The sequence below is a fragment of the Podarcis raffonei genome, chromosome 8 (genome assembly GCF_027172205.1).
Source record: "Podarcis raffonei isolate rPodRaf1 chromosome 8, rPodRaf1.pri, whole genome shotgun sequence".
Taxonomy (NCBI): domain Eukaryota; kingdom Metazoa; phylum Chordata; class Lepidosauria; order Squamata; family Lacertidae; genus Podarcis; species Podarcis raffonei.
Window position 1 is genome coordinate 64,784,233 of NC_070609.1, and position 24,838 is coordinate 64,809,070.

The 24,838-nt window shown below is 49.7% G+C and overlaps 2 protein-coding genes across 5 annotated transcripts; one reads left to right on the top strand and one right to left on the bottom strand.

Annotated features, from left to right (window-relative positions):
* The first annotated feature begins 895 nt into the window (after positions 1 to 895).
* Positions 896 to 7,188, top strand: TAS1R1 (taste 1 receptor member 1). The gene is made up of 5 exons (XM_053400458.1): positions 896 to 1,219; positions 2,304 to 3,059; positions 4,113 to 4,325; positions 4,550 to 4,670; positions 5,999 to 7,188. Exons 1-5 carry the CDS (start codon positions 896 to 898, stop codon positions 6,931 to 6,933), a joined length of 2,349 nt encoding a protein of 782 aa, XP_053256433.1. The 3' UTR covers positions 6,934 to 7,188.
* A 1,436-nt stretch (positions 7,189 to 8,624) lies between these two features.
* Positions 8,625 to 20,361, bottom strand: ZBTB48 (zinc finger and BTB domain containing 48). 4 transcript variants are annotated; one of them, XM_053400454.1, is made up of 11 exons: positions 20,230 to 20,361; positions 18,034 to 18,729; positions 14,604 to 14,884; positions 13,918 to 14,029; positions 13,129 to 13,221; positions 12,038 to 12,124; positions 11,253 to 11,407; positions 11,023 to 11,159; positions 10,335 to 10,499; positions 9,721 to 9,809; positions 8,625 to 8,983 (listed from the first exon to the last, which is right to left on the bottom strand). In XM_053400454.1, exons 2-11 carry the CDS (start codon positions 18,721 to 18,723, stop codon positions 8,690 to 8,692), a joined length of 2,103 nt encoding a protein of 700 aa, XP_053256429.1. In that variant the 5' UTR covers positions 18,724 to 18,729; positions 20,230 to 20,361; the 3' UTR covers positions 8,625 to 8,689. The 4 variants fall into 4 exon arrangements, with proteins under 4 accessions (XP_053256429.1, XP_053256428.1, XP_053256432.1 ...); XM_053400453.1 differs by having other exon boundaries at positions 13,918 to 14,025; positions 14,600 to 14,884; XM_053400457.1 differs by having other exon boundaries at positions 14,604 to 14,869; positions 18,022 to 18,729.
* Between the last annotated feature and the right edge of the window lie 4,477 nt (positions 20,362 to 24,838).

Below are 24,838 nucleotides of genomic sequence, written 5' to 3' on the forward strand. Positions count from 1 at the left end.
CTGTGGCTCAGGGGCACAGTAGAAGGTCCTCCAGGTTCAATCCTCACCATCTCAAGGGCTGGGAGAGACCCCCATCTGCAGCCCCAGAGAGCTGCTGCCACACCTTGCGGGGAATCTTGAAGCAGGTGGACCAATGACTGGACTAAAGCAGTTTCCAGAGATCACAATAAGACAAGTATCAGCAGGCAAGGAGGAGGAGGGAACTAAGGGGGGCAACTCTCCAAGCAGCCCAGTGAGAACTAAACACTTGTCCATTTGTTTGCAACCAATCTATGTTTCGTTTTATTTGTTCGACCATTTTATTTTACAGTTCAGTATTGTTTTTAGTTTGTGTTTTATAATCATTATTAAAAGTTTTAGAATGCAGTAAAAGCAAAACCGAGAGTAAAAATAAGAAAGAGCGAGCATAAGAAAAGGAAAGAAAATGGAGGAGGAGGAGGATGAGAAGAAGAACAAAACCTCTATAAAGGTTATATATTTACTCTTAATGCACACCATGGGATATAAATCATCCCAGCTCTCACCTGGGCGCTTCCCCCAGCCTTCCACCCTGGGAGATTCTCTCTCCCTTGCCTCTCACACAGAGCCTTTCCTCTTCCATCCCTCACAGAACATGAGTATAGAGTTAGCCAAAAGAAATGAGAGAGAGAGAGAGAGAGAGAGAGAGAGAGAGAGAGAGAGAGAGAGAGAAAGAAAAAAAGAAAAAGATGCTGACAAATTCAGGGTTGCAGGGCAGGAAACAAGGAGGGAGGGCATGGAATGGAGTATCATAATGGAGCCTGTTGCATAGGAGCAGTCTACCATGCAATATTTTGCTGCTGTCCTATTTGGGATCCACCCCCCCACCTGTCCTTTAGTTCCTCCTTCTCCTGTGGCTTTTCCCTGTTTCTGCAGCATGTACGACGTGAGTCACCACGGCTACTACCTGGTCCAGGCCATGCGGCTGGGGGTGGAGGAAATCAACAACTCCAGCCACCTCCTGCCCAACGTCACTCTGGGGTACGAGATCTATGACACCTGCTCGGCATCCTCCAACATGTACGCCACGCTGAGTGTCCTCTCCCAGGGTGGCGGAGAGGGCTGCTGCGGTGCCCGGCAGCTGGTGGTGGCTGCCAACTACACCCACTCCCTGCCCAAGGTTGTGGGCGTCATCGGGCCAGACACCAGTGAGAATGCTTTCACGACAGCCAGTCTGCTGGGCGTCTTCTGCATGCCAGAGGTAAGCCCCCGAAGGGCGGTGGGACTTCGTGGATTGGGAGAGCCGTCTCCTACTCTCTGCTTTCTCCAGCTTCCCCACCAGCCACAGTCAGCATAGCCAGGCCCAGGAATGAAGAAAATTATTGGGGGGTGGGCAGAACAGGCACCAGCAGCTGCCCAGAGATGTCAGTGGGTTGGTTTGGTGCCAGACTGCCCTTCCTGGTCTCTGTTTTAGGCTGTTGATAGCATGTTTCACAACTGTCTCGTTGAGATTCCTGCATCGCAGAGCCAGCTGAGCCTTTTGAGTCCCTTCCAATTCTGTGATTCTGCCTTATTTTTCTCACACGTCTTCCCCCAAACCAAATTACCCTCTTTGCTGGTGCAGGAGAGATCACTGCAAAGTAAAAGCGACGCAGTCCACTGGGAAGTTGTGTTGGGGAGAGGTTCCTGCCGGATCATGTCCATGAAAGCGTAGATTAGGCAGAAGAGAGCCTTCAGGAAATGTTGGGGAGGGCAAGGGCTGTGAATTGAAGCAGAGGGAGCCTCGGACTGACGATAAAAGACGTCTGAGGAGTCCTGAGGTGGCTGCTAGCTAGGAGACACGTCCCACCGGTGGCTCTGTTTCCGCCAGTGATGTACCTGGAGCAAGCTTGTTTTCTGCTGCTCCAGAGGGCAGGACCTGAACTCATGGATTCAAATGACAAGGAAGGAGGTGCCAGCTGAAAATTAGGAAGAACTTTCCGAGGGCGAGAGCTGTTTGACGAAGGAACAGACACCCTTGGAAGGTGGCGGACTCTCCTTCCTTGTAGCTTTTCAAACAGAAGGTGGATGGCCAATTGTCAAGGGAGCTGCTGTTCCTGGTTTGCAGGGGGTTGGACTAGATGAGCCTGGGGGGGGGTCCCTTCCAACTCACAGAACTGTTTCCATCTCCCCATCCAGCTGCATCAGGGGTGAGGGGATGTCTGTGGCCCTGCAGCTGTTGCTCCCATCATCTCTGGCCATGCTGGGAACAGAGAAGGGGTTGCTGTTGGGAGTTAAACTTCAGCAACATCTGGAGGACCCGATGTATGTCAAGAGCAGTTGCCTCCTTCCTGCCTTCCTCCCAGGTCAGCTACGAAGCCTCCAGTAAGATGCTCAGCAACAAGAGGGTCTTCCCTTCCTTCCTGCGCACCATCCCCACTGACCAGCTGCAGGTGGACGCCATGGTGCGCCTGCTGAAGACTTTCGGGTGGACCTGGGTCGCAGTGGTGGGCAGCGACAACAACTACGGACTCCAGGGCCTGCAGATGCTGCACGAAGCGGCCCCCCAGGAGGGCATCTGCTTCGCGTACCAGGGCATCATCCCCGCCAGCAGTGCAGAGGTGGCCCGCATGGTCCTGGAGGTGGTGGCTTCTGCCGCCAACGTGGTGACCGTCTTCGCCAACAAGCGCAGTGCCCTCCTGTTCCTCTGGGAGGCCACCCGGCAGAACGTGACCGGGAAGGTGTGGCTGGGCACGGAAGACTGGTCCTTGGCCACGGAAATCTGGAAGATCCCCGGCATTCAGGGCATCGGCACGGTCCTCGGGGTAACCATCCCCCAGGCACGCCTCTCGGGGATGAAGGCGTTTGAAGCAGCTTTTGCCGTATCAGAGGAAGCGGGTCCCCACAGGGGCGACGCTGGCTCATGTCGGAATTGCAAGGAAAGGTGCGGCCAGCGATTCTCCCGGTTCCGCAAGCTGCCCGACAGGCAGACGCCGTCGCCCTACGACACACAAGGAGCGTTTAGTGTGTACTCGGCGGTGTATGTCATGGCGCATGCCCTCCACCGTCTGCTGGGCTGCCAAACTGGTGTGTGCCGAAAGGGCACCGTCTATCCATGGCAGGTAAACCTCCCCATCTCTCTCTGTCTCTGTCTCTGGGCATTTATCCGGCAGGGACAGTGCCAAAATGGCATTCCTGCTGCAGTAAGAGTGGGGTCTCTCCATGGAAAAAGCAGGTGCCAGCCAGGGGTGGCTAACCTGTGGCTTTACAGATATTGCTCAGCTCTCATCAGTCCCAGCCAGCAGGATTCATGGAAGATGGAGGCTGCAACATCTGTAGGGTGCCACGGTGCTTATGCCTGCTCTGTGTTTTGTTGGGATTCCAGGATGCCGAAGAAAACAGAATAACAGCTGAGATTTCTCTGCATACTCTTAGCGCCTATGCCACACCATCTCTCCAGCTGAGCATGCTCTGATGGGCATTTGGGGTATGTGAGCTGGGATAGCTCACTTGGTAGAGCATGAGACTCTTAGTCTCGTGGGCATGGGTTTGAGCCCCATGTTGGGCAAAATATTCCTTCATTGCAGGGGGTTGGACTAGATGAACCTCAAGAGTCCCTTCCAACTCTATGATTCATCTTGTTAGAGGGCGACCCAGGAGACAGCAGCCCCCAAGTCGCTTGCACTGGGCACTGGATCTCTCGCCCTTTCCCCTCCCTTTTCCTGCTCACAAACCCTGCCTAATTAAAGAGTTCGGGTTTGGAGTGTGGAAAATTGCAGAATCCATGGGGAGTTTCCAGGATCAAAAAATGGAAGGGGAGTTCTTCCAGGGAATGGGACCGTTTGGTTCAGCCAGCTTGGGGATCTTCCAGCAAAACAAGGCCTCGTGCATTTAATTTTAAACATGGGGCGTTTCCACACTGCAGACTTAAAACTGGTTTAGCAGTTAATTCCTTCTCCCCAGAGAAACTCTGGAAAATACCTCCAAGCCCACAGTTTGGTAATATCTTTGGACCAACCCACAAGAACGTGGCAAGCTCTAGAGTCCTCCAGAACGCTTCACCAGATGAGATGTACTGGGGCTGACATGAGTTGTAGTCCAGAACATCTGAAGGATATCAGGTTAGGGTTGGCTGGATTAGTCTGTCTGTCTGTCTGTCTGTCTCTCTGCTGCAGCTCCTGAAGGAAGTGAAGCGGGTGAACTTCAGCCTGAACCACAGACAGATTTATTTTGATACCAATGGGGACCCCTTGGTTGGCTACGACCTGGTCTTGTGGACATGGGCTGGGCAGGAATGGAACTACACCGTGGTGGGCTCCTTTGACAGGAACCCGGACCGCCTGAGCATCCACAAGGACAGGCTCCTGTGGCACACAGAGGATAATCAGGTAAGGAGGCACACACGGAGGAGTGGGAGGCTCATACACCCAGGGAAGATTCTTACTGTTGAGATCTAGCCACCAGCCATGACGTTGGTCTGCCTGGAATTCCCCTTGGCAGGGAAAAATGGGAGCGAGTAACCCATTCTACTACAGGGGGGTTGTAGCATCGGCTCATGGGGCACTTTGGTCTACCTACACCCCTTGACACCAACGCTCCTCCTCCCGCCCAGGTCCCTGACTCCGTGTGCTCCAAGGAATGCGGCACGGGGGAGCAGAAGGTGCAGCAGGGCATGCACCAGTGCTGTTTCCACTGCGTGGGCTGCTCTCCAGGAACCTTCCTGAACAGAAGCGGTGAGTGAACTGTCAGCAGGAGGGCAAGGCCAGGCCAGCACCAGAGTCAGAAGCAGGCGGGCAGAGCCGATTCAACTCTTCTGCTTCCTGCCTCTTTAAACCCATGGCCTCCATGGCTTCAGGCTGGCTCGGCCCCCTTGCTGTCTGCCCACAGGGCCAACGCCTCTGAGGTCACATGGCTTCCTAATCCCGAAGCCCAAGCCTTGCATGATGTTCCTGAGCTTTTGAGGTTTGGGGGCAGGGTTTGTGGCCTCACCTGCATCCTCTAGGAGGAAGGCATGGCCAAGTGGCCCGTGACCAGAAGCAGGAAGCTCTCTTGCAAAGCATTCGGAGGGATGGAGAAACATGGAAATGTGCTGGAGCCACAGAGGGTTCACTCATGCTAGCCCGGGGGGTGATGGCAGTGGCAAAAAAAGGAGAGTTTTGTACCTGGTATACCTTTAAAGCACATTCTTTCCCTCGGGAAATACTGGGCACCTTAGTTCACCCCTTCACAAAGATACAATGTCCAGCAGACCTATAAAAAAACCTACAGGCCTCAGGGAGAGAATGTGCTTCAGATGCGTTTTTATTTAGAAGCAGGTGCACTTTTAGGACCCTGAGCGAACTAAGACGGTGGGTAGGCGAGGTCTAGAAGTTGGGCTGGGGAGGAAGGGGACGGGTTCAAGAGATGCAGGGATGAGTGCCAAAGACCCAGGACCTCCCCCTAATAACACTCTTGCACGCTGTAATATTAGGAGAGCAGTTCCAGAGTGCAACACACACAGACGGCGAGGCACCGCAGCAGATAGGTGCACTAAGGCTGAGCTGTGTTGATGGGAGGAAAGGCAACGTTCTTGCAGTCGGGAATCCAGGATTAATTATTTCATAGAATCATAGAACTGGAAGGGGACGCGAGGATCATCTAGTCCAACCCCCTGCAATGCAGGAATCTTTTGCCTGGCATGGGGCTCAGACCCACAACGCTGACATTAAGAGTCTTGTGTTCTTCCAGCTGAGCTATCCCAGGTGGTTATTGCATATGTATCCTAGGCTTTTCTCCAAGCACCTCAAGGTGGTGTACACATTATTCTGCTCCTCCTCCTCCTCCTCCTTTAACCCCCACAACAACCCTGTGAGGGAGGTTAGGCTGAGAGGCAGCGGCTGGCTCAAGGTTGCACCCAGCTGGCCCAGCGGAGATTTGAACCCTGGTCTCATAGGTCCTCGTAGTCAGACTCTCTAACCACTACACTGCAGTGACTCTCCTGTTGGCTGCCCCCCGGAGATCCCAGGGGTGGGGGAAAAGTGGCTTCCAGTTGCCTCCGCTGACTAGCCCTGCCGCCCCACAGATCCGTACACCTGCCAGAAGTGCCGGAAGGATCAGTGGGCGCCTGACAGAAGCGAAGCCTGCTTCGACCGCACCGTCGTCTTCATGCTGTGGGACGACCCCATCTCCGTTGCCCTGTTGGCAGCCAACACCCTCCTGCTGCTGCTGGTGGCCGGGACCACGGGCGTCTTCGTGCGGAACCGCCACACGCCCGTCGTGAAGTCAGCCGGCGGTTGGATGTGCTTCGCCATGCTGGGCGCCCTGGCCTGCGCCGGCCTCAGCCTCTACTGCTTCTTCGGGGCCCCAGGGCACTTTGTCTGCCTTCTGAGGTTGTCGGTGTACAGCACCTGCCTCACCGGGTGCCTCTCGTGCATGGCGGCGCGCTCGGTGCAGATCGTCATTGTCTTCAAGATGGTGGCCAGGGCTCCGGGCCTGTATGGGGCCTGGCGGAAGTACCACGGCTCCGGCCTGCTCATAGGAGCCATCACTGGGCTGCAGGGCACAATGGTCCTCACCTCCCTCACCATCAGCCCACCAGCCCCCTACAAGAACTACGAGGCCTTTGAGGAGCTGATTCTCCTGGAGTGCAGCCAGGGCAACACGGTGATCCCCGTTTTCTGGATGATCTTCAACAGCCTGCTGGGCGTGGCTTGCTTCACCATCAGCTACATGGGGAAGGACCTTCCCAACAGCTACAATGAAGCCAAGTGCATCACATTCAGCAACCTCATCTACTTCGTCTCCTTCATCACGTACAGCACTGCCGCGAGCATCTACAAGGGCAAGTACCTGGCGGCTATCCACATCGCCACCCTCCTCTGCACCCTCGCCGGGATCTTTGGGGGCTACTTCGCTCCCAAGGCCTACGTCATCCTCTTCCACTCCCATCTCAACACCAACCAACACTTCCAGATGTCCATTCAGAGCTACACAAAGAGGGTGAACGCAGCAGGCTGAGCGGCAGGAAGGTCAGGCGACCAAGGCGAGATGGGCTTTGCCGTCTCGGTTTCACATTTTTCCGGTCTCACGTTCCGTTCCGTACAATTCCACACCAATTTTTTCTTATTATTTACACAAAAGGAATCCTCGTGAATTCTAGGGCCATTTGCCTTCATACGGTACAATTGTGTGCAATTAACTTGCACAATTTGAAAGCCGGCTGGTTGAAATCCCACAGATTAAGCACAGGGAAGGCGGAGAGCTTAAAAGGTTTTCCTGGAGCAGAAAGTTTTTAAAAGCCTTGCTTACCAGGTTCTGGGATGTTCTCAGGAGATTTTCTGGGAATCCATTTGCCCCCACAGGAGCACCCCAGAGCTCTCTGCTTTGCTTGAAAGGTAAAGATGGTTGCATGAGGTTGGTTTGGGAATACAATGGAACCTTGGTTCTTGGTCGGCTTAGTTAACGAACAAATCGGCTCCCAAACGCAGAAAACCCCAAAGTAAGTGTTCCAGTTTCCAAACATTTTTTGGAAGTTGAATGTCTGATGCAGCTGTCGGCTATTGTTTCCAGGACACCTGCGCCAATTGGAAGCCGCACCTTGGTTTTCGAACATCTTGGGAGTTGAACGGATTACATTTGAGAACCAAGGTTCCACTGTACGTGTTTTTGCACATGCGAACTATCCCCAGAATGTAATCCCGGCATAAGACGCAAAACACTACAAATTCTATGATTCTGTTCTATGATTCATACCGTGTACACTTCTTTGTATGCAAGTTTGCTAAGAAACATACCGTATTTTTCGGCCCATAGGGCGCACCTAGATTTTGGGGGGGAAATAAAGGAAAAAAAATTCTTTCCCCCGACCCCAGCCCCCAGAACAGGCAGCTCTCCGCAAGCCATGGGAGAGCTGCGCGACTTCGTGCAGCCCTCTCACGGTTTGCAGAGAGATGTGCGAAGCCCGAAGCCTGGGGGGCGCTGAGCTCAGCGCGCCCCCAGGCTTCGGGGTGCAGGCAGCTCTCCCACGGCTTGCGGATAGCTTCCTGAAGCCTGGAGAGCGAGAGGGGTTGGTGCGCACCGACCCCTCTTGCTCTCCAGGCTTCAGCGAAAGCCTGCATTCGCCCCATAGGACACACACACATTTCCCCTTCATTTTTGGAGGGGAAAAAGTGTGTCCTATAGGGCGAAAAATACGGTATTTTCCTGCAAAAGAATTTCCCTTATATAATGCACTTTTGCAAGTTATTTTCATGGATATACACATTTATATGCATTTTTTAACACACTGCTTGCCTGGAGAACTGCATTGCAAGATTTGGAGGAGTGGGAATATCCAAGGCCGGCTGGGTTTCAGTTTCTGTATCGTTTCATAAAGTACAGATCAGATTAGTGTGAACTGAATCAAATTTCTCCTCCATCCCTTGATGGTATTAAGGCCAGAGTAACCTAATCCACACACAAAGAACTCCAGGGGCTCATGGCTGATGAGGAAATAACACCCCACCACCACCATTTCCCCGTCCCAGGCAATTGGATCAACAATGGTTCGAACTGTGGGGGTGACCGATTCTTTTTCACTCCACTCCAGTGAAAGAAGGGAGTAGAAGTTCTGTCAGCTGAGCAAGGGAAGGTCCTAGCATAGAAATTTTAGCGGCACCTGGGCTATTATTACACACTGCATTATGTTCAGAGTACGGATGTAATTGAAGTTCGGGTTTTCTTTTTTAATTACTCTCCTTTATTGGGGATGGGGCTTTACAATAGGGGCACAACGCTACGTCTCACAGTCATCTGGGATGGTAATGATCAGCGACTGTTCGATCACATCCGGGGGACCAAAGTTCTCGTTCGAAGAGAGTCTCTGTACAGGGAGCTCCTCGCTCAGGGAGCCGTGGCCGAGTGACTCCGCCACGACTTCCTCGGCAGAGCCTCCCTCCAGAGTGTGAGGGGGCTGCAGGGCCACCACCACGGCCTTCTCGTCCTCGATGATCAGGTTCCGCAGCTTCCTCTGGCGGGGGTTGTAGTTCTCCACCCGGTCGTGGATCTCCATGTGGCGTCTCAAGTGGGCCTTCGAGAGAGAGCAAGAGACGGTTGGCATGTTGGAATCCAGAGCCCACAAACGGAAGCGGGGAAGAGCAGCTAAGGGCCCTTTCTGGCGGTAACAGATGCACTGCTGGGCAAGGAGGCAAGGCAGGGGCTGAGCTGGGTTCCCTCAGGCAGGTCTGCCTCAGCCGTGCATCTGCAACAGAGGGAGACCTTACGGGTTTGGGGTGAGGATGACAAAATGTGTGAAGGTCTCTGGACAACTGAGAGTGCTTTATGGAGGGCCAGTGGCTCTCAAGGGGGTCACTTTTGAAAGTGTTTAGTCATCCTAAGGCAGAGGAGAATTCTCTTTTATTCTTCCTGTTGAGGGCCACACTCCATGAAGGATAATCTCTTGGGGGCAGCATTTAAGTGTTGGGAAGGGACCCAAGAGAAAAGTGAACAGAGCCACCCTCTTGTCTCTCTCACCTCCTGCCCCAGTTCCCACCCCAAGTTTCCCCTCTGCTAGGCACTTGCAGATGTCGAGGGCCACATGAAAATAGACAGAGGGCCACAGGTTGGCCACCCCTTTCCTCAGATGAAGGGGGGAATCAATGCAGGTACTGTAGGGAGAGGGAAGAAGGAAGGAAGAATTGCAAGAATGAGAAAGAAAAGGCATTGAGAGGGGATTTGAAGAGCCTGGGAGTCAGCTATGCACACACAAACACAAAATTCCTATTTCTTAAATGTGCCGTAAGCCAGACCACGAGTGCCGCATCGTACCTGCCGTGTGAACTTGTAGCCACATTCCGTGCATTCGAACTTCCTCACCCCTTTGTGCCGACGGACGTGGACACGCAGTTGCTCCACAGCTGGAAAAGCAAGACCGGGGGCCCATTAAGTGGCTGCCTAAGGACAGCATCCAGCCCAGCGCTGCCCGCTCCTCCAGATGTTTCTGACAACTTCTCCCAGGGGCTGTGCTGGCCATGTCCAAAACTTCTGGAGGGCAGAAGCCTGGCCAACTTGGACAGTAGCTCTACCAAGATTTATGCCCAGCCGTCCCGCCCTAGGTGGCCTCTTTAACTTGGCTTAAGTCTGGGGTCTCCCTGAATACAAAAGCTCAGTCCTCTGCCACTAAGCCAGGTGCAGACAATCTGGTGCCCCGATCCTAATCCCTGACCAAACCAGACCCTGGGGCTGGTGGGAGCTGTAGTCCAACAGTACCTGGAGGGCACCAGATTGGCAAAAGCCAAGCTGCAGGATCCGTGCTCCTCAACTGTGTAGTTCCATCTTACACAAAAGCCTTCGCACTGCGCGTTTTGAGACAGCAAGGCTTCGCCCCTCTTAACAAGCATTTCACTCATTCACTCAGTTGTTTCGGCACTCCCTCCCCTTACCTTTGAAAGTCTTCCCACAGATCTGGCAGAAGTGGGGCCTCCCTTCCTGGTGCCGGCTGGCAATGTGCCTCAGCAGGGGGCCTCTCTCGGTGAACTTTTGGTCACAAAACTCGCAGCTGAAGGGACGCTCGCCTGTGTGGGTCCGGTTGTGCTTGTCCAGGCTTGCTGATGTGTGCACACAGAAGAGAAAACCAGTCAAACAGGAGAAGAGGCCTTCTTTATATTTCTATATACACACCAGACTGTATTACAAAAGTGATGGGAATGGAAACATAGCTTTAAAAGCACCCACTATTCCTTCCTGACTAATGACTAGAGCTGCAAGATGTATCGGTAATTTGTCCGAAACCTGTATGAAGTTCACACTGCAATACTGGTTTCAGACTTTTTGAGGTGGCGATACATCACGGCTCCACGGCTCCAGCCAGCACAGTGCACCTCACTCCAGTCTGCCTGCAGCTTGTTCCTCCCCATTTCAACATCGTGGTGCATCGCCAGATTGTGTTGTTTGGCTGGTGATACATCACGGTGCTGAAAACCTGATATTGCCCAGGCCTCCTGCTGACTGAGAGGTTCTCTAGGTTCCCAGAGAGCTTGGGTGGGACAGGCCCAAAAGTCCTAAGCAGATGCCCTGTGCCAACTCTGCCCTTCAGTGGGAACGGCCCCAAGGGCCAGGCTGTACCCATACCTTGTGTGCGAAAGGTTTTGCCGCAGAGGTGGCACTGGAAGGGCTTCTCCCCTGTGTGGGTGCGCAAGTGCATGTTGAGGTTGGCCTTCTGGGTGAAGGCGTGCTGGCAGAACTCGCAGACATAGGGGCGCTCGTTCCTGCAGAGACAGGAGGAGGAAGGGCAATGCTAGAGCATACTGGGGCATGGAAGCTCCCCGTGGAAAGGGACAAAGCAGGCCACTTCTGCACACCTATGCTTAGCTTTGATGTGCATCTGCAACCCGTTGCGACTCGAAGCCCTGTGGCCGCACTCCTCGCAGACAAACAGCTTCTCCCCGCGGTGCTTGAAGGCCTCGTGGAGGTGTAGCTCCGTCCGCGACAGGAAGCACTTGGAGCAGGCAGAGCACTGAAGAAGGAAGAAGAGGAAGGATGGATTGGGGTCAGGGGGCTAAGCGGGCTAAGCAGTCTTGCGGAGGAGGCCTCAGGCTCAACCAATTCCTCGCAGACTTCCCCTTTCCCCCCATTAACATCCCTGGAGGTCGGCCTTCCCTTCATTCTCGCATGTTAAGGAAAGGTGCCATCTCCCAAGCAAACCACATTCCCTGTCTCCACTGGGCTTGCTGTAACAAACAGGTTTCAGAAAAAATAAGGTTGTGTTTTTTTAAAAAAAGATGACAAGTCGTAATCGCCAGTAACGAAGTATTGTATGCAGCTGTGTGATTTACTGGGTCAATAATACAAACATAGCAAAAAGGGAAAGGAAGTGTGGGTTGTGATGACAGAAACAAAGCAATTGCAAGTTTTTGTTTTAACAAAGAAGATGAAAAAGTAACCTTGGAGTGTACTAAACCCAGACACTTACATACTCCCTGTGAGGCCTGATTCTCCTGAGCTGCTGTGTTTCCATATAAAATAAAAATTAGACTCAATGGCGAAGAAACCATCTCAAGCACTTTGTCCCCTGGACAGTTTCAGCTTAGGTGAGATTTTCCCAAGAAGGGCGATTTGCCAAGTCTTGGCCAACACCGATACTCACCGCGTGCGGCTTGGGGGCCCCATGTAGCTTGATGAGGTGGCTCTGCAGGTCCTTCTTCTGCATGAACTGCTGGATGCAGGAAGAGCACTAGAACACAAGGGGACACAAGAGCCGCAGGTCAGTGGCGGATGAGGGTTGCTATTGTTGTTTGTTTTCATTTGAAAAGAAAACCCATTTCTCACACTGAACCACACCTTACAAAACCAACCTTCCCTCCATACAGTTATCTGAACAACATCCCACATATTACAAAGGATGTTAAAAACAAAAATGGAGATTCCGAAAACAAAGGATAATCCCTCGTATTTATAGGGTGAGGTGCAGAGCTGGAATAATTCTGAAGGTCTACTTTCTTCTCTTTTCCCCTTTTGTCAAGGCTGGAGGCTTCCCAAGTTCATTACTGTAGCATCCTTAAGGTTTTGTGGGAATCTGATAAAGAGGCGTTGCAGGGACGCAATGGCCCTCGGGGTCCCTTCCAACTCTACAATTTTGGATACATACACATTGTACTGAAAGCACCTGTCAATATTACTGTATAAAACGAAGTATTGCTGTGCTGAGACTTTTTTTTCATTTGGCCTCTACTTAAAACAACTTTTCCGTCAACCTTTCACCTTACTTGGTTAAACCATTCTTCTTAGGAACCCCCTCAAAACGCTTCCAAATCTTTCCAATAATCATCCCTGTAACTTTTAAGTATTCTGTTAACCCTTTTACAGGCTGCTCCTTCATTAGGGCTGTTCCCAGAAGTCCTACAGTAGCCATTGATAACAAAGGATACAGCACCATCCATAGAGCGGATCTGAGCCTAGAAGGGCGAGGGGAATGTCAACTCCAAGCCTCTGTGCTTAGCTGAGCACCTGGCCAGGGTAGCTCAGGTACAGCTTCTGTTCCCGATGCCAGCTTTCCCCTCCCTCCAAAAGTTCGGGCCCTCCATATGTTTTGGACCACAACTCCCATCAGCCCCAGCTGGCAGGGCTGCCTTGTAGCTTTGAAAGGAAGGTTGAGGATATGTGAATCGCTCCCCTTCCCCAAAGTAAAATGTCCTGTCACAAGGCAGCCAGCAAGACTCAGGGGCAAGGCAGGCTGACCTTATAAGGCATCTCTCCTGTATGGGACACCATGTGCACACGGAGCTCCATCCGCCTCTTGAACATCTCTTGACAGACAGAGCAGGTGAAAACCTAGACAGAAAAGGGAAAAGGACATTCAGGGAGCTGGGAGGAGGGGGGGGGAGCCCTGCATAGAACTGCCAGCTCCAAGGAGAGCGAGCAAACCTACAAGTTCGAGAAATGCAGCCAGAGACTCTGCTGCTTCAGGAAGCAGGCAGAGAAATTTAATAACAGCCCTGCTGGATCAGGCCACTCACCCATCTAGTCCAGCATCCTGTTTTCACAGGGAGCAACTAGATGCCCCAGGGGGGAAACCATAAGCAGGATTCAAACCCAAGGGCAGCACTCTCCCTTCCTGTGGCTTCCAGCCTCTGTGTCTTTTGAGCAGACAGCCACATGAGCCTGCACTGTAGGAGAAGGCAGCTGCATTGCTCCTCTTCTAGACATCACCCAACCCCAAACAGCCCCTTTTTGTCCTGACTCAATGCAGGCACAAATCCTTAAGTCACCCCTCTGCGGACGGGGCCTAGGGCTGCCATCTCTGTGGCTGGTGCGTTTGGAGCTCAATGCTGACAGGCTGTGTCAGGGACAGCTCCCTGGTGGGCGAGACAGGATTTGAACCCGGGTCTTCTACATCTCAACTCAGCCCTCTCTCTTGGGCACCACAGCAGCCTCCACCCACCCAGTACTTCACAGCTGTTCCTCCAACAGCACTGCAAGAGTGTCTGTGTGTGTTTTCCAGCTGTAACCCCCTCCTTCCCATAATACCTGCTCTGAACGGTTCATGCAGTTCCTGGCTTCGTGCTCCAGCAGGTTCTCCTTCCGGAAGTAGCATTTCCCACACTTTGAACATTCAAAGGGCTTCTCACCAGTGTGCTTCCTGCAGGTTACAAGGATATATTTTCAATTGCTGGTTCTAAACGTGTTTTGATGTATTTTAGCTATCGTTTTTAACTAGTTAGTTTTTATTACTTTGTATTTTGTAACGATGCTTCTAAATGTTGGAAGCTGCTTTCAGAAAGGCAGGATATAAATACATTAAAATAAAATAACATAAAACAGCAGCAACAGCAGCAGTTGACTGTCAGGAGTTTGTGACTCCCAATTGTTTAACAATACCAACAGATATCTTCCTTCCCCATTCCACAGCTAAATCTGGCTGCTGAAACAAAGAAAGTCTGGAGTAACCAGAAGTAGACTTCTGTCTGAGATGAATGAGTTCAGTCCAGTTCTGGTCCTGAAAACAAATCCCTCCATGCAGAATGTGCTCAAAGGCACCTGTCCTGGACTCCTAACTTTTGCACCTGGGCTCTCTGGCTTCTAATAAGAAACCAAGTTTGGAGTCTGCCCATTCCTGCTCCAAATGCTGAGCGCAGAGCCAACCGTGCCTCAATTCACAAGCTGGTTCTTGGGGCAAAACAGGCAGCCCGTATCAGCAAGGCATGTGAACTTGCCTGTTGTGCACCTTGAGATAGTACTTGCTGAGAAAGGACTTGTGGCAAGTGGGGCATTCAACTGGTCCCGTCGCACCCCTGCGGCTTCCCAGCACCCCGGCTTCCAGCATGCCGCTGTTCCCAGCAGTCTTGGAGCTGCTGGGCTTCCTGGACAGGTGAGTTCGCCTTTTGGTCCTCACGCTCTTCTTCCCAGGAATGTAATCCTCATCCCTTTCCTTGCTCCCTCCTCCTTCATCTTCGGCGGTCAGGTCATTTGAGCCGGGAGCCTCCTGCGTTTCCCGCTGTGAGAAAAACAGGGCAGTAACTTCTACACACCCACCCAAACACAACTTTGTGTACTACGATAAACAGAATCCATCACAAAGGCTAGCCACTTGACCAGTTAAAAAATAATAATACTTGGCCATATATGATGGTCAAGTATTTAAAACGTTCATTTAGTACAACTGTAAGAAAGGAACTAACTATAGGCTAATTTCAATCCTGCCAATTAGTTAAGCGTTCTAGGTAAAAGTTCTATTGTCATCAAGTGTTATTTTGTAGCCTAATCACATAGTGCAAATAAGAGGCGCAGGTGAAACAAGTTCAGGAGATTCAACCGTTCTCCTTTACTTGATCCCAGGACCTGAGGAATAGCCCAAACCATTGTAAATGTTGTTTAAAATGAAATTTTAAACTCACACAGCAGCTCTAAGACAAAGCTACTTTGATGCTTTCTGGGTGTTTTGGACCACACCACCGGGACAGATGGGAGTTGTAGCCCAAAAATTCTGGAGAGCATGAAGCTGGGGGAAGCTGCTATACAAACATAGTGAGACTATTTCACCCTTTACACAGGTCAAACCTGGTTTAGCAATGGAGCGTAGACTTGAGAAGGAGCTGCTGAAGTTGATAGTGGCCCCTTACACATTTTCAGGTGTACAATTCAAATATGCAGAGGGGTCCCCAAGACCCCTGTGAGCACACAGTCCTCATATCACCAGCTCTATCAGTTCCATTAAATAGACTGGCTGCCACCCACACAAATACATTTTCACCATCCCTGAAATTATCTGGACTGTTACTATCAGACTGTGGACTGTTAACTGGCGGTATCTGATGAGTGACCTCTGAGTTTCCCAATATTTAGACTAAGCTCCACCTTTTTCAAGTACACAACACACAACCAAACTACTATGGGATGGATGAACTGGCCTTGTCTCTCCCCTGGCCTCCCCCAAAATCCAAGGCAGCCCCCCCCCCATTTCCTGACAAGATGCTTATTCTGTTCAGTTTCTCAGAACAACAGCTGCCTGAACCTAGATCCCCAACAGGCAGCTCCCAATCTTGCAGAGGCAGCTTGACTGAGTAGGCCAAACCAATCCTTCCACCATTCTACACGGAACTACAGTTAGGTTTCTTCTCTAATATCCCGCTACCCATTGGGACTTTCAGCTGCAGTAAAACATTTTTAGCATTTTGTTAGAGAGACCTGGCCTTTGGGACAAACAAGAACGCAAACTGGACTTAGAAGATTCAGAAGCTCTTTGTTTACAAAGACTCACAGCTCAAACCTGCACTGTGTGTATGTGAGTGAGAGGGAACTTGCTACTGCAGTATGACCCCATCTGCAGGTTTTGGAGCACTAACAGCAGCCAGGCCTTGAAATCAGAGCTGTTAAGTTATTTCTGAGTTGCTTTTATTAGTCCGTGCTGTACTGGGACAAAGTGCACAGTTTTGTTGATGCCTGTTGACATATGTGATATTTCTGCATTCCCTGGATTTGCTGTACATGGATGTGTGCTGCTTTGGAAACAAGAGGCCTGCGTAGATCTGATGTTAAAACATGTGAATCTGCACCATGCCTCATTGGATTTATTTGGTGCTTTAACAAAAAGAAAGGTAAATGAAATGAGGATTCTGCAATTTAAATTCTGCATCATAAAAACTGCAACATGCACGAATCACTGATTCTAGCAAAGCTCTAAGTACAAGCTGGGATGAATTTGTGACTCATCCATCTTGCGTGTTTTTGTCATTGTTCAATATTATTAAAATTAGCAGATGGGAAACAAGGAAATAATAGTTTACCTACAGCCACTACGCCTATTTATACATACAGCAAAAAATACTATGAAAGATCCCACCCATCCAGAAACACTGTGTATAGCCCGATTCAAAATCCCCATGAATCAGGTCAAGGATGTTTAATGTACACAACTTTCAGGCTCTTGTAAATCTCAAAAACTTGCATTTTTGAATAGTTAAGTCTCTAGTCCTCGTGATTTCTCAGATAAGCTGGAGAGCTGCACAAAGACCAGACTAACTGAACACCTGTGGTTGCTAACTACAAACTTTCTGAGCCATTCCAGGTTGTTGGAAGATAGTCTACCATAGTAAAGCGTCTTGAATTTTTCAACTTTCAATTTCCAAAAATGAGGGGTGCTAAAAAGTTGTAATATCAAGAAGTTTTGGTTAAATTAATACAAATTAGTTTTGCTTGTTAAGTAAAAAGTGTGTAAAATTCCAAGGAAATCATTAAAAATGACTGCCAAGTACTTGCAGTTACATTATATATTAATATATATATATATTAGCATTATGACATTTTCGGAAGGTAGAATTAAACTTCTTTAGTTTTCCAAAAGCAGTTTATGTGCTTCTTCATTAGGCATGGACTTATCAAGCTCAATGTTGTCCAATCACAAAAACATCAGATTTGAATTCTTCACACCCAAAAACATATTTTTAAGACCCTTCACTGAAGAGATTTGCAATAATTGAAGAAACACTCCCTAAACTGACATGCCCTACCACCATAGGCATTTCTGATCTGACTAACCACATATGTACATTTGGGTTCACTGCAGTATAAACCAGATTCCTCAGCTGCTTTCTGGAGGTGCAGAAGTTTGGCAATTTGAATTACGGGAAACATCTATGGAAGCTTATTAGCAGTTCCATGCCTTAAAAACTGGCAATGATGGACAAACTGACTGGAACAGTTTACCAATCCTCCTGTAACATGTACAAGTGCAAGACAGACTTGACTACCTTCCTGAACATACTCCTGCCCTGAGGCCCTCTGAAAACTGAACATGCATGCCAGGGCGTATCCTAGGATCCTCTGCAAAGTTGTTCTGCACACCAGGAAAGGCTTCCCCAAGGACCCCAAGTTGCTTCCCCACAGCTGCGAGTCCCTAAATGCCAGGACATGCAGTAACCCCAGAGATTTTGAATTCCCCCACCCCAGAGACACCCAGCCCCTTGGTGCAGGTCCCCACAAATCCTCCCCCTGCTCCCACATTAAGACAAGCAGCAAAGGCGTTCTGCTGCTTTGTCCCCACCAACATTGCTCGCTGCTTTAAGGCGCCTTTATTCTCAAACCGGGACGGGGTTTGTCGCGGACAAAGGCAACCCCTTTCTGTTAGCACATGACTCCACACGCCACCTCATGATTGGCGCCCGCATCCTCGGCGGCTCCTCTTTTCAGTGGCCTTTTTAGGAGCTCCTTACATTCCGGGGCGCTCTTTACTTCACCTGCATTGCTCAGTGCTATTATTTTGGGGGACCTTTTCAGCCTTCCCCGAAGGAGACAGGGGCTCTCTCTTTGGCCCTGGGCCACTTTGCTGCCCCGGATGCAGGGGCTCGGGCTGGCTTCTCGAGCAGTGTCACCTGGGGGCACAGCGCCACCAAGGGCCGGCTCTCCCTGCGTCTCGGCTAGCGCTTGGGAGCGACCCCCAAGGTCCTTTGCGAGCAGAAACGGGCCATTCTGGTCGCCGCCGTCCAAGCTCCCAGGCTTGAACTCCTGGCAAAGCCTGACTGCCTCTGGGATGCAGAGTTCCTTGGCTGCCTCGAGAAGTTTCTCCCAGTTGTCCGCGGTGATGGCCAAGTGGCCTGTGTAGAAGAAGTCGAGGAGGAGCGTAAAGATCTCCACAAAGGTCTCTGGCAGGATGATTCTGCTGGAAGCTCCGTCGTACATGCTCCGGAAGAAGGAGCTGCAGCACGCCAAGACACTCCAGTGAGCCTTGAACACCAAGCTGCCCACTGCCAGGGTGGCATCGCAGTACTGTCCACTCTCCCGCTGCTTGTTGAGTTCCTGCAGGACACGCACACTGTGCTGGACAAAGGAGCCCTCCATGGTCTGCTGTGGGAGAGAAACAAAGTGCAGGAGTAGAAGGGTCAGGGATTCTTTAGCTAGGATTCCTGCATTGTGGAGTGTTGGACTCGATCAGGGTTTCCCAAACTTGGGTCTCCAGCTGGTTTTTTGGACTACAACTCCCATCAACCCTACCTAGTAGAACCAGCTGTCAGGGGTGATGGGAATTGTAGTCCAAAACAGCTGGAGACTCAAGTTTGGGAAACCTTGGACTAGATGAACCCTTTGGGTAATTGTAACATTCTGTGATTGTAAGTGGATGGAAACCCCATTGAAATCCAAGCTACGTACAATGAGAGGTAGGCTGCTCATCTTGGCAATCAGGCAGGGGTAGAGAACAAAACACTTATGTATTCCTTATTATAATTGTATTTATGTAATTGCTTTTTTCCCAAGTTCCACAGATACTGCTTTATGACATTTGTGTTGTATGTTGTAAACAGCCCTGTGGTCTACTGATGAAGGGCTGGGGCAGTATATGAATTTAATAAAGAGCAATAATATTTATTTATTTATTTATTAATAAATAACAAATAATAATGCAGAGGGGTGTTGCTTTAATTGTGTAAGGAGCCTCAAGTCCTGGTCTGGGAAAAGAGTGGGAAATAAATATAATAAAGATAATAATAATAATAATTAGAGGGTGTGGGCTCTGGGCACAAACTGAATTATTTAGCCAACTGCAATAACATCTGAAAAAATTGGTTCCTTCATACCCCAGACCCAAACAACAGCATAAAAATAGATGAAATGAGCAGCACTGTGACTGTCTGTCTTTCCTCCCATAACTTTTCAGCTAAAAATGAAAACAAAGCAAATTATGTGTCCACAGCAAAACTTCAATGTTCATTTGCAGGGAAGATAATTGGTGAGCAGAGCCCAACCAGTGTTAATATTATACCAATTATTAACACTCCCCTCTCTCAAAACATCAGGGGGCAGAACGCAAATAGCAAAGCCAAATCACTCCCCAAATGAAAAGGTCCCTGCAAGCCTGATCATAAGAAGAAAAACAAAAAAGCAACATCTCTGAGCAGGAGTAAGGCGTCCCCCCTTCTTCTGTGTAAAAACGCTTGGAGATAAACTAGTGCAGGGGGCGGGGGAGGGGCTGTCAGACTACAACTCCCACCATCCTTATCCACTGGCCTTATCCACTGCAGAGCACCCCAAAAAAATATCATGGGGGGGGGGAATGGGCTGTATTGGAGGGCTAATGACTGAAATGAAAGGAAGGCGTGGGGGAGCGGTATTGACATTCAGGCTAAAGGAAGGCTGCAGATGGCAAACTGCCAGTTCAGTTTAATTAATAAGCAAGCGACCAACAAGGAAGGGGGTTTTCACTGCCTCTTCCCCCACCCCCAATAGCCCGTGGTCTCCCTTTTATTATGGGATAGCGGAAACTTGGGGAAACATACCACAACTGGGGAAGCACTACTTTCCCCCACCCCGCCAACAACGGGCACTTTTAAATACCCCTCATCCGCTTACCTCGGCTCTGCGCTCCTCCCTCCCCTCTTATATCGCGCCCAGCCCAGGCACAGGAGGGGCAGAGAGGAGCCAAAGCACCGCCATCTTGGTCCGAGCAGGGACGTCGTGACGTCAGCGCGGCGGCTGCGGGATGGGACGGGCGTGAGATATGCTAATAAAGAAGGCGGGGCGACTGGTGACGCCCCGCCCCTCTCCTTCAGCTCCAAAGCGGCGCTGCCCAAGCGGCTCATCCGGCGCAGCACCCGATTCGAATTAAGGGGGGGTCATCGAATCACAGAGCTGTAGAGCTGGGAGGGATCTCAAGGTCCCTCACCCAGCTTGAAACCATACCGGACCCTGTTTAGTTTAGCAGTTTTATTGCTACACCTCCCTGCTTTTTTTTTAATCGATACGGTTATCAGCTACTTAGATCAATACTATTTAAATAATCATCATAATTTAATAATACGATGTAAAGCAAATGCAGCAATAGCGGTAAGAAAACCACACTCAGATCCCACTGAGGCGCAGCGCCTTTGTTTGCAATATGAAAGTATCATTGTTTCCAGAGTGATGGGTGCATAGCAGGCAGTTGGCAAAAGAAAGAAAGTTTCTTTCTTGCAGCAGCAGGATTAACAAAGCTGCCCTAGCCCACAGTAAAGCTGTCAGTCCCACTAGCACCATCACATGCCTTCCTTCTTCCTGCTGTCAGCCGTCCCATCAAATCAAGAGACCGCAGTCGCTGGTACCGAGTTTCCAACGTATTGGGGGGGACGGGACAGGCAGGGCAAGAGCAAACCAACAGATTATGCCAAGCCCACAAATGGCACTGCTTTCCATATTCGGTGAAGAAAAATCTTGGTCTATTGTAGAAAGAATACCTTACAATTTTAAATTTACTGCTGCAAGATGCCTTGCAAAAAAAGGGGGGAGCCCCGTTTCTAAAGAATAATAATTGCCCGTTAGCCTTGGTTGATTAGTTACCGTATTTTTTGCTCTCTAAGACTCACTTTTTCCCTCCTAAAAAGTTAGGGGAAATGTGTGTGCATCTTATGGAGCAAATGCAGGCTGCGCATCTATCCCAGAAGCCAGAACAGCAAGAGGAATCGCTGCTTTCGCTGCACAGTGATCCCTCTTGCTGTTCTGGCTTCTGGGATTCAGAATATTTTTTTTCTTGTTTTCCTCCTCCAAAAACTAGGTGCGTCTTATGGTCTGGTGCGTCTTGCAGAGCGAAAAATACGATATTTTGGGTGCCACATAGCTCTTCAACAACAGGGCAGGTGAAGTCCCACAAAGCAAAGTTGAGGTGAAGGAGAAAAACAAGCAATAGCTCAAAAGTTAAAAATGAGGCTAAGAGTTGCAGCTTTAAGAATGGCAAACTGGGGAGGCTGAAAATTATCGGGCAAGGAGGTTCTTGCTGAGCCAGGGATTCCCTCCCGCAACGTGTGAAGCTGCGATTCCTCTTCACCCTCCACCCCCCATAAAATGCGCCTGAAGTTTGGTGGGATGCCCCTGGGAGCCGCCTTTTATTCATTTAACAATGTATTATATACCATTTGACTGTTTTAAAAAAACACCTCTGGTCTGTGACATTTAAGTGAGGGGTGGGGCGTTGTTTCCTTGGCAACCCACCTACCTGGTCTCTGGGCATTGCTCCTCCTTGTTCTTTTTTTTTTTGTAGTATTTTTATTAAAGATTTTATTGATTTACAGAAGTATGTGTAATGTCTCTCTCTTGTATTTTTGCGTGTAACATTTTTACAAATCAGTTTCATTTCTTGAGACATTAGGAAGAAAAGGGGGAGAGGGGTGGAGGATGGGTGGGGGTGGCGATGTTTCTATTTTGCTTAATGTATGCAGGGTTTGGGGTCAGCATTGCTTGTGCAGGTTCTCTGCTGTTCACCTGTATTCCTTTGGTGATGAGAGAGGTTGGGGTTGGCCTTGTTTGTTTGTTTGTGACTGGCTGTGGTGATCTTTGTTTTCATGTGTGAGTGGGGTGGGTGGGTGTTTTGGATGAGGTAAGCCATATTGATTTGGATGCTGTTGGTGGATTGTTGTCATTGTCTTGTTGGGCTGTGTATGTGATAAAGGGGAGTCTTCTGTTTGTCCCCGTGTCAGTTTCAGTTTATTGGTTAATTTTTCTAGTAAGGCAGTTTCCCATACTATTTGGTACCATTGGTCCATGCTTACTCCTGACAGGTCTCTCCAGTGTCTGGTTATGGGGTTCCTCCTTATTCTTGATAGAATGTTGAGACACCTTGCTGCTCTCTCTGCTGCCTGGCTCAAACACCTCTCTCTTCAGGTTCAACTTTCCGTTTCTCTCATGAATCAGGTTGTTCTCCATTAAGCCACGTTTGCAAAGGGAGACCATCTCCATCTCCTTTTAAATACAGTAGAAAACTCCTACATCCCAAGTTGAGGGGGTGTGTGTAGCACAGTATTAGAAGATCTGCTTTTAATGCTGAGGGTGGGGCTGGGAATCTCCCCCACCAGAAAACCTGAAGAGCTGCTGTCAGTCTGTGTGGGCAATACTGAGCTAGATGGGATCAATGGTCTGGCTGGGTATAAGGCTGCTTCCTGTGTATATCCCATAATAATAATTCCACCCAAGCAACAGATGAGGAGGTGACATGAACCTGAAGGAATGGAGGTTACTTGTGTAAGGAATGCCTCTGAATACCAGGTGCAGAGGACCCCATTCATGCCCTGCTTGTGAGTTCTCTGTAACAAAACCCTAACTGCAATTCCCTCCAGTTGATTGCACCACCCTTCTCAACTGGATACAAGCAGCAGGGCTCCCACCGTCCTTCAGAAAACTCGGCTCTCCCCGGGGAAGCTTGCCTGATGTCATCATTACAAATAAAAGCATTCCATTTTAACCAGGCCTTTGGCTTGGGACTACTGCCTATGGCCTTTTTGAGGGGGTGCAATGTTTTAATACTTTTTTGGTGTGTATTAAGGCATGCATTTGTTCTTTGTTTCAAAGAAGAAAGAGCCACCACTGAAAAGGCCCATTCTCATGTTGCTACTCTCTGGATCTCTTGTGGAGGGGGCACATGAAGAAGGGCCTTGGATTACGATTGCAAGGTTCAGATTGGTTCATATGGGTGGTCCATGGTCTTTTTAGTGCAGCTGTGCAAGTTTTCCAGGTGGGGCCAGTAAAGACCTGAGTGACCCCCCCCCATCAGAAGCGCTGCCAGTCAGTGTACGCAATACTGTGGGATGCCAAGGACAGACTTTTTGTTCTACCCGAATCTGATCCCTGTTCTGCATTACTACTCTTAGTTGGATACCATGCGTTAACCTCCCGTGCATATCCTAACTTTAGCTGCAGATTTAGGTTCACAAGAGGCAAAAAAGCAATTGCGACTGTCAAAATCCTGCAATGTGAGAGAATGTGATGCTGGGACTGTTTGTTAGAAGCAGCCCAGAGTCAGGCTACCTTTTCCTTCAACGTCAATTTCAGGTTGTTGCTCAGGCCACTGCTACTATGAAAAATTCACTGGAACAGTCATGGTGTCTGGGGTTGATGGAAGTGGTAGTCTAAACAGCTAGAGGCACCCAGCTGGGATAGCTCAGCCAGCAAGAGTACGAGGCTCTTAATCTCAAGGCCACAGGTTTGAGTCCCATGCTGGGCAAAAGATTCCTGCATTGCAGGGAGTTGAACTAGACAACCCTTTGTGGCACCTCCCAGTTCTGTAATTCTATAATTCAGGCTTCCCCAACCTCGGCCCTCCAAATGTTTTGAAACTACAATTCCCATCATCCCTGACCGCTGGTCCTGCTAGCTAGGGATCATGGGAGTTGTAGGCCAAAAACTAGGAGGGCCAAGGTTGAGAAAGCCTGACGTGGTCTTCTTTCCAATTTTATGGCTAAGAAGTGTGTAATCAAGCAAAATGGCACCCCATATGTCCCCTGGCATAGAACAAGTCTCCTTAACACACACACACACCTTTACTTAACATTCAGCTTTCAAGTTTAAAAGAAAACAATAAAAAATATAAGAAATATCTTTGCTTCCAAGAGCATTATCATACAGTACTCTAGGTTAAACACAAGTATCTACATTAAAGTTAAAAATAAATAGGATGAAGGCAAATTCATCTGGTTCTAGAGATGGCACAGAGATCTTGGCTGTGAGTATAACAAAGTATCATGAAATCTATTAATAGACTTTAAAACAGCCCGGCACAAAATACTTAAACCTTACTCATCAAGTGAGACCAAAAGAAGATGTCGTAAGCGTAAGCAGCAGCAGCAACAGCAGGTCTGTAAACAGCTGGCAGAGTTGAAAAGGAGCCTCTCTTGCAAGTGTGTCTTTTCCTGGCTTAAAGAGGGTATATATAGGGGGGGAGGGACTTCAGTGTTTACTTGTGGAAAGCAGGGGGTTGCAAAAGAACCCCTGACTAAGTCTGAAGGAAGAGAAAACAACAGCTGACCTTAGTTGGAAAAGGGGAGGGAGGGTAAGAAATGAGAAACTGAAGCAGCATCACAGAATCTGGAACATGACACACGCGCACACCCACCCCGCAAGCAATGATGTCCCCACTTCCCCCAGGCAGCTCAGATGGAGGACCTCACTCGCCGTTCCTGCAGCAGATTTCCCCCCCCCAAGGGGTGGGGTACCAACT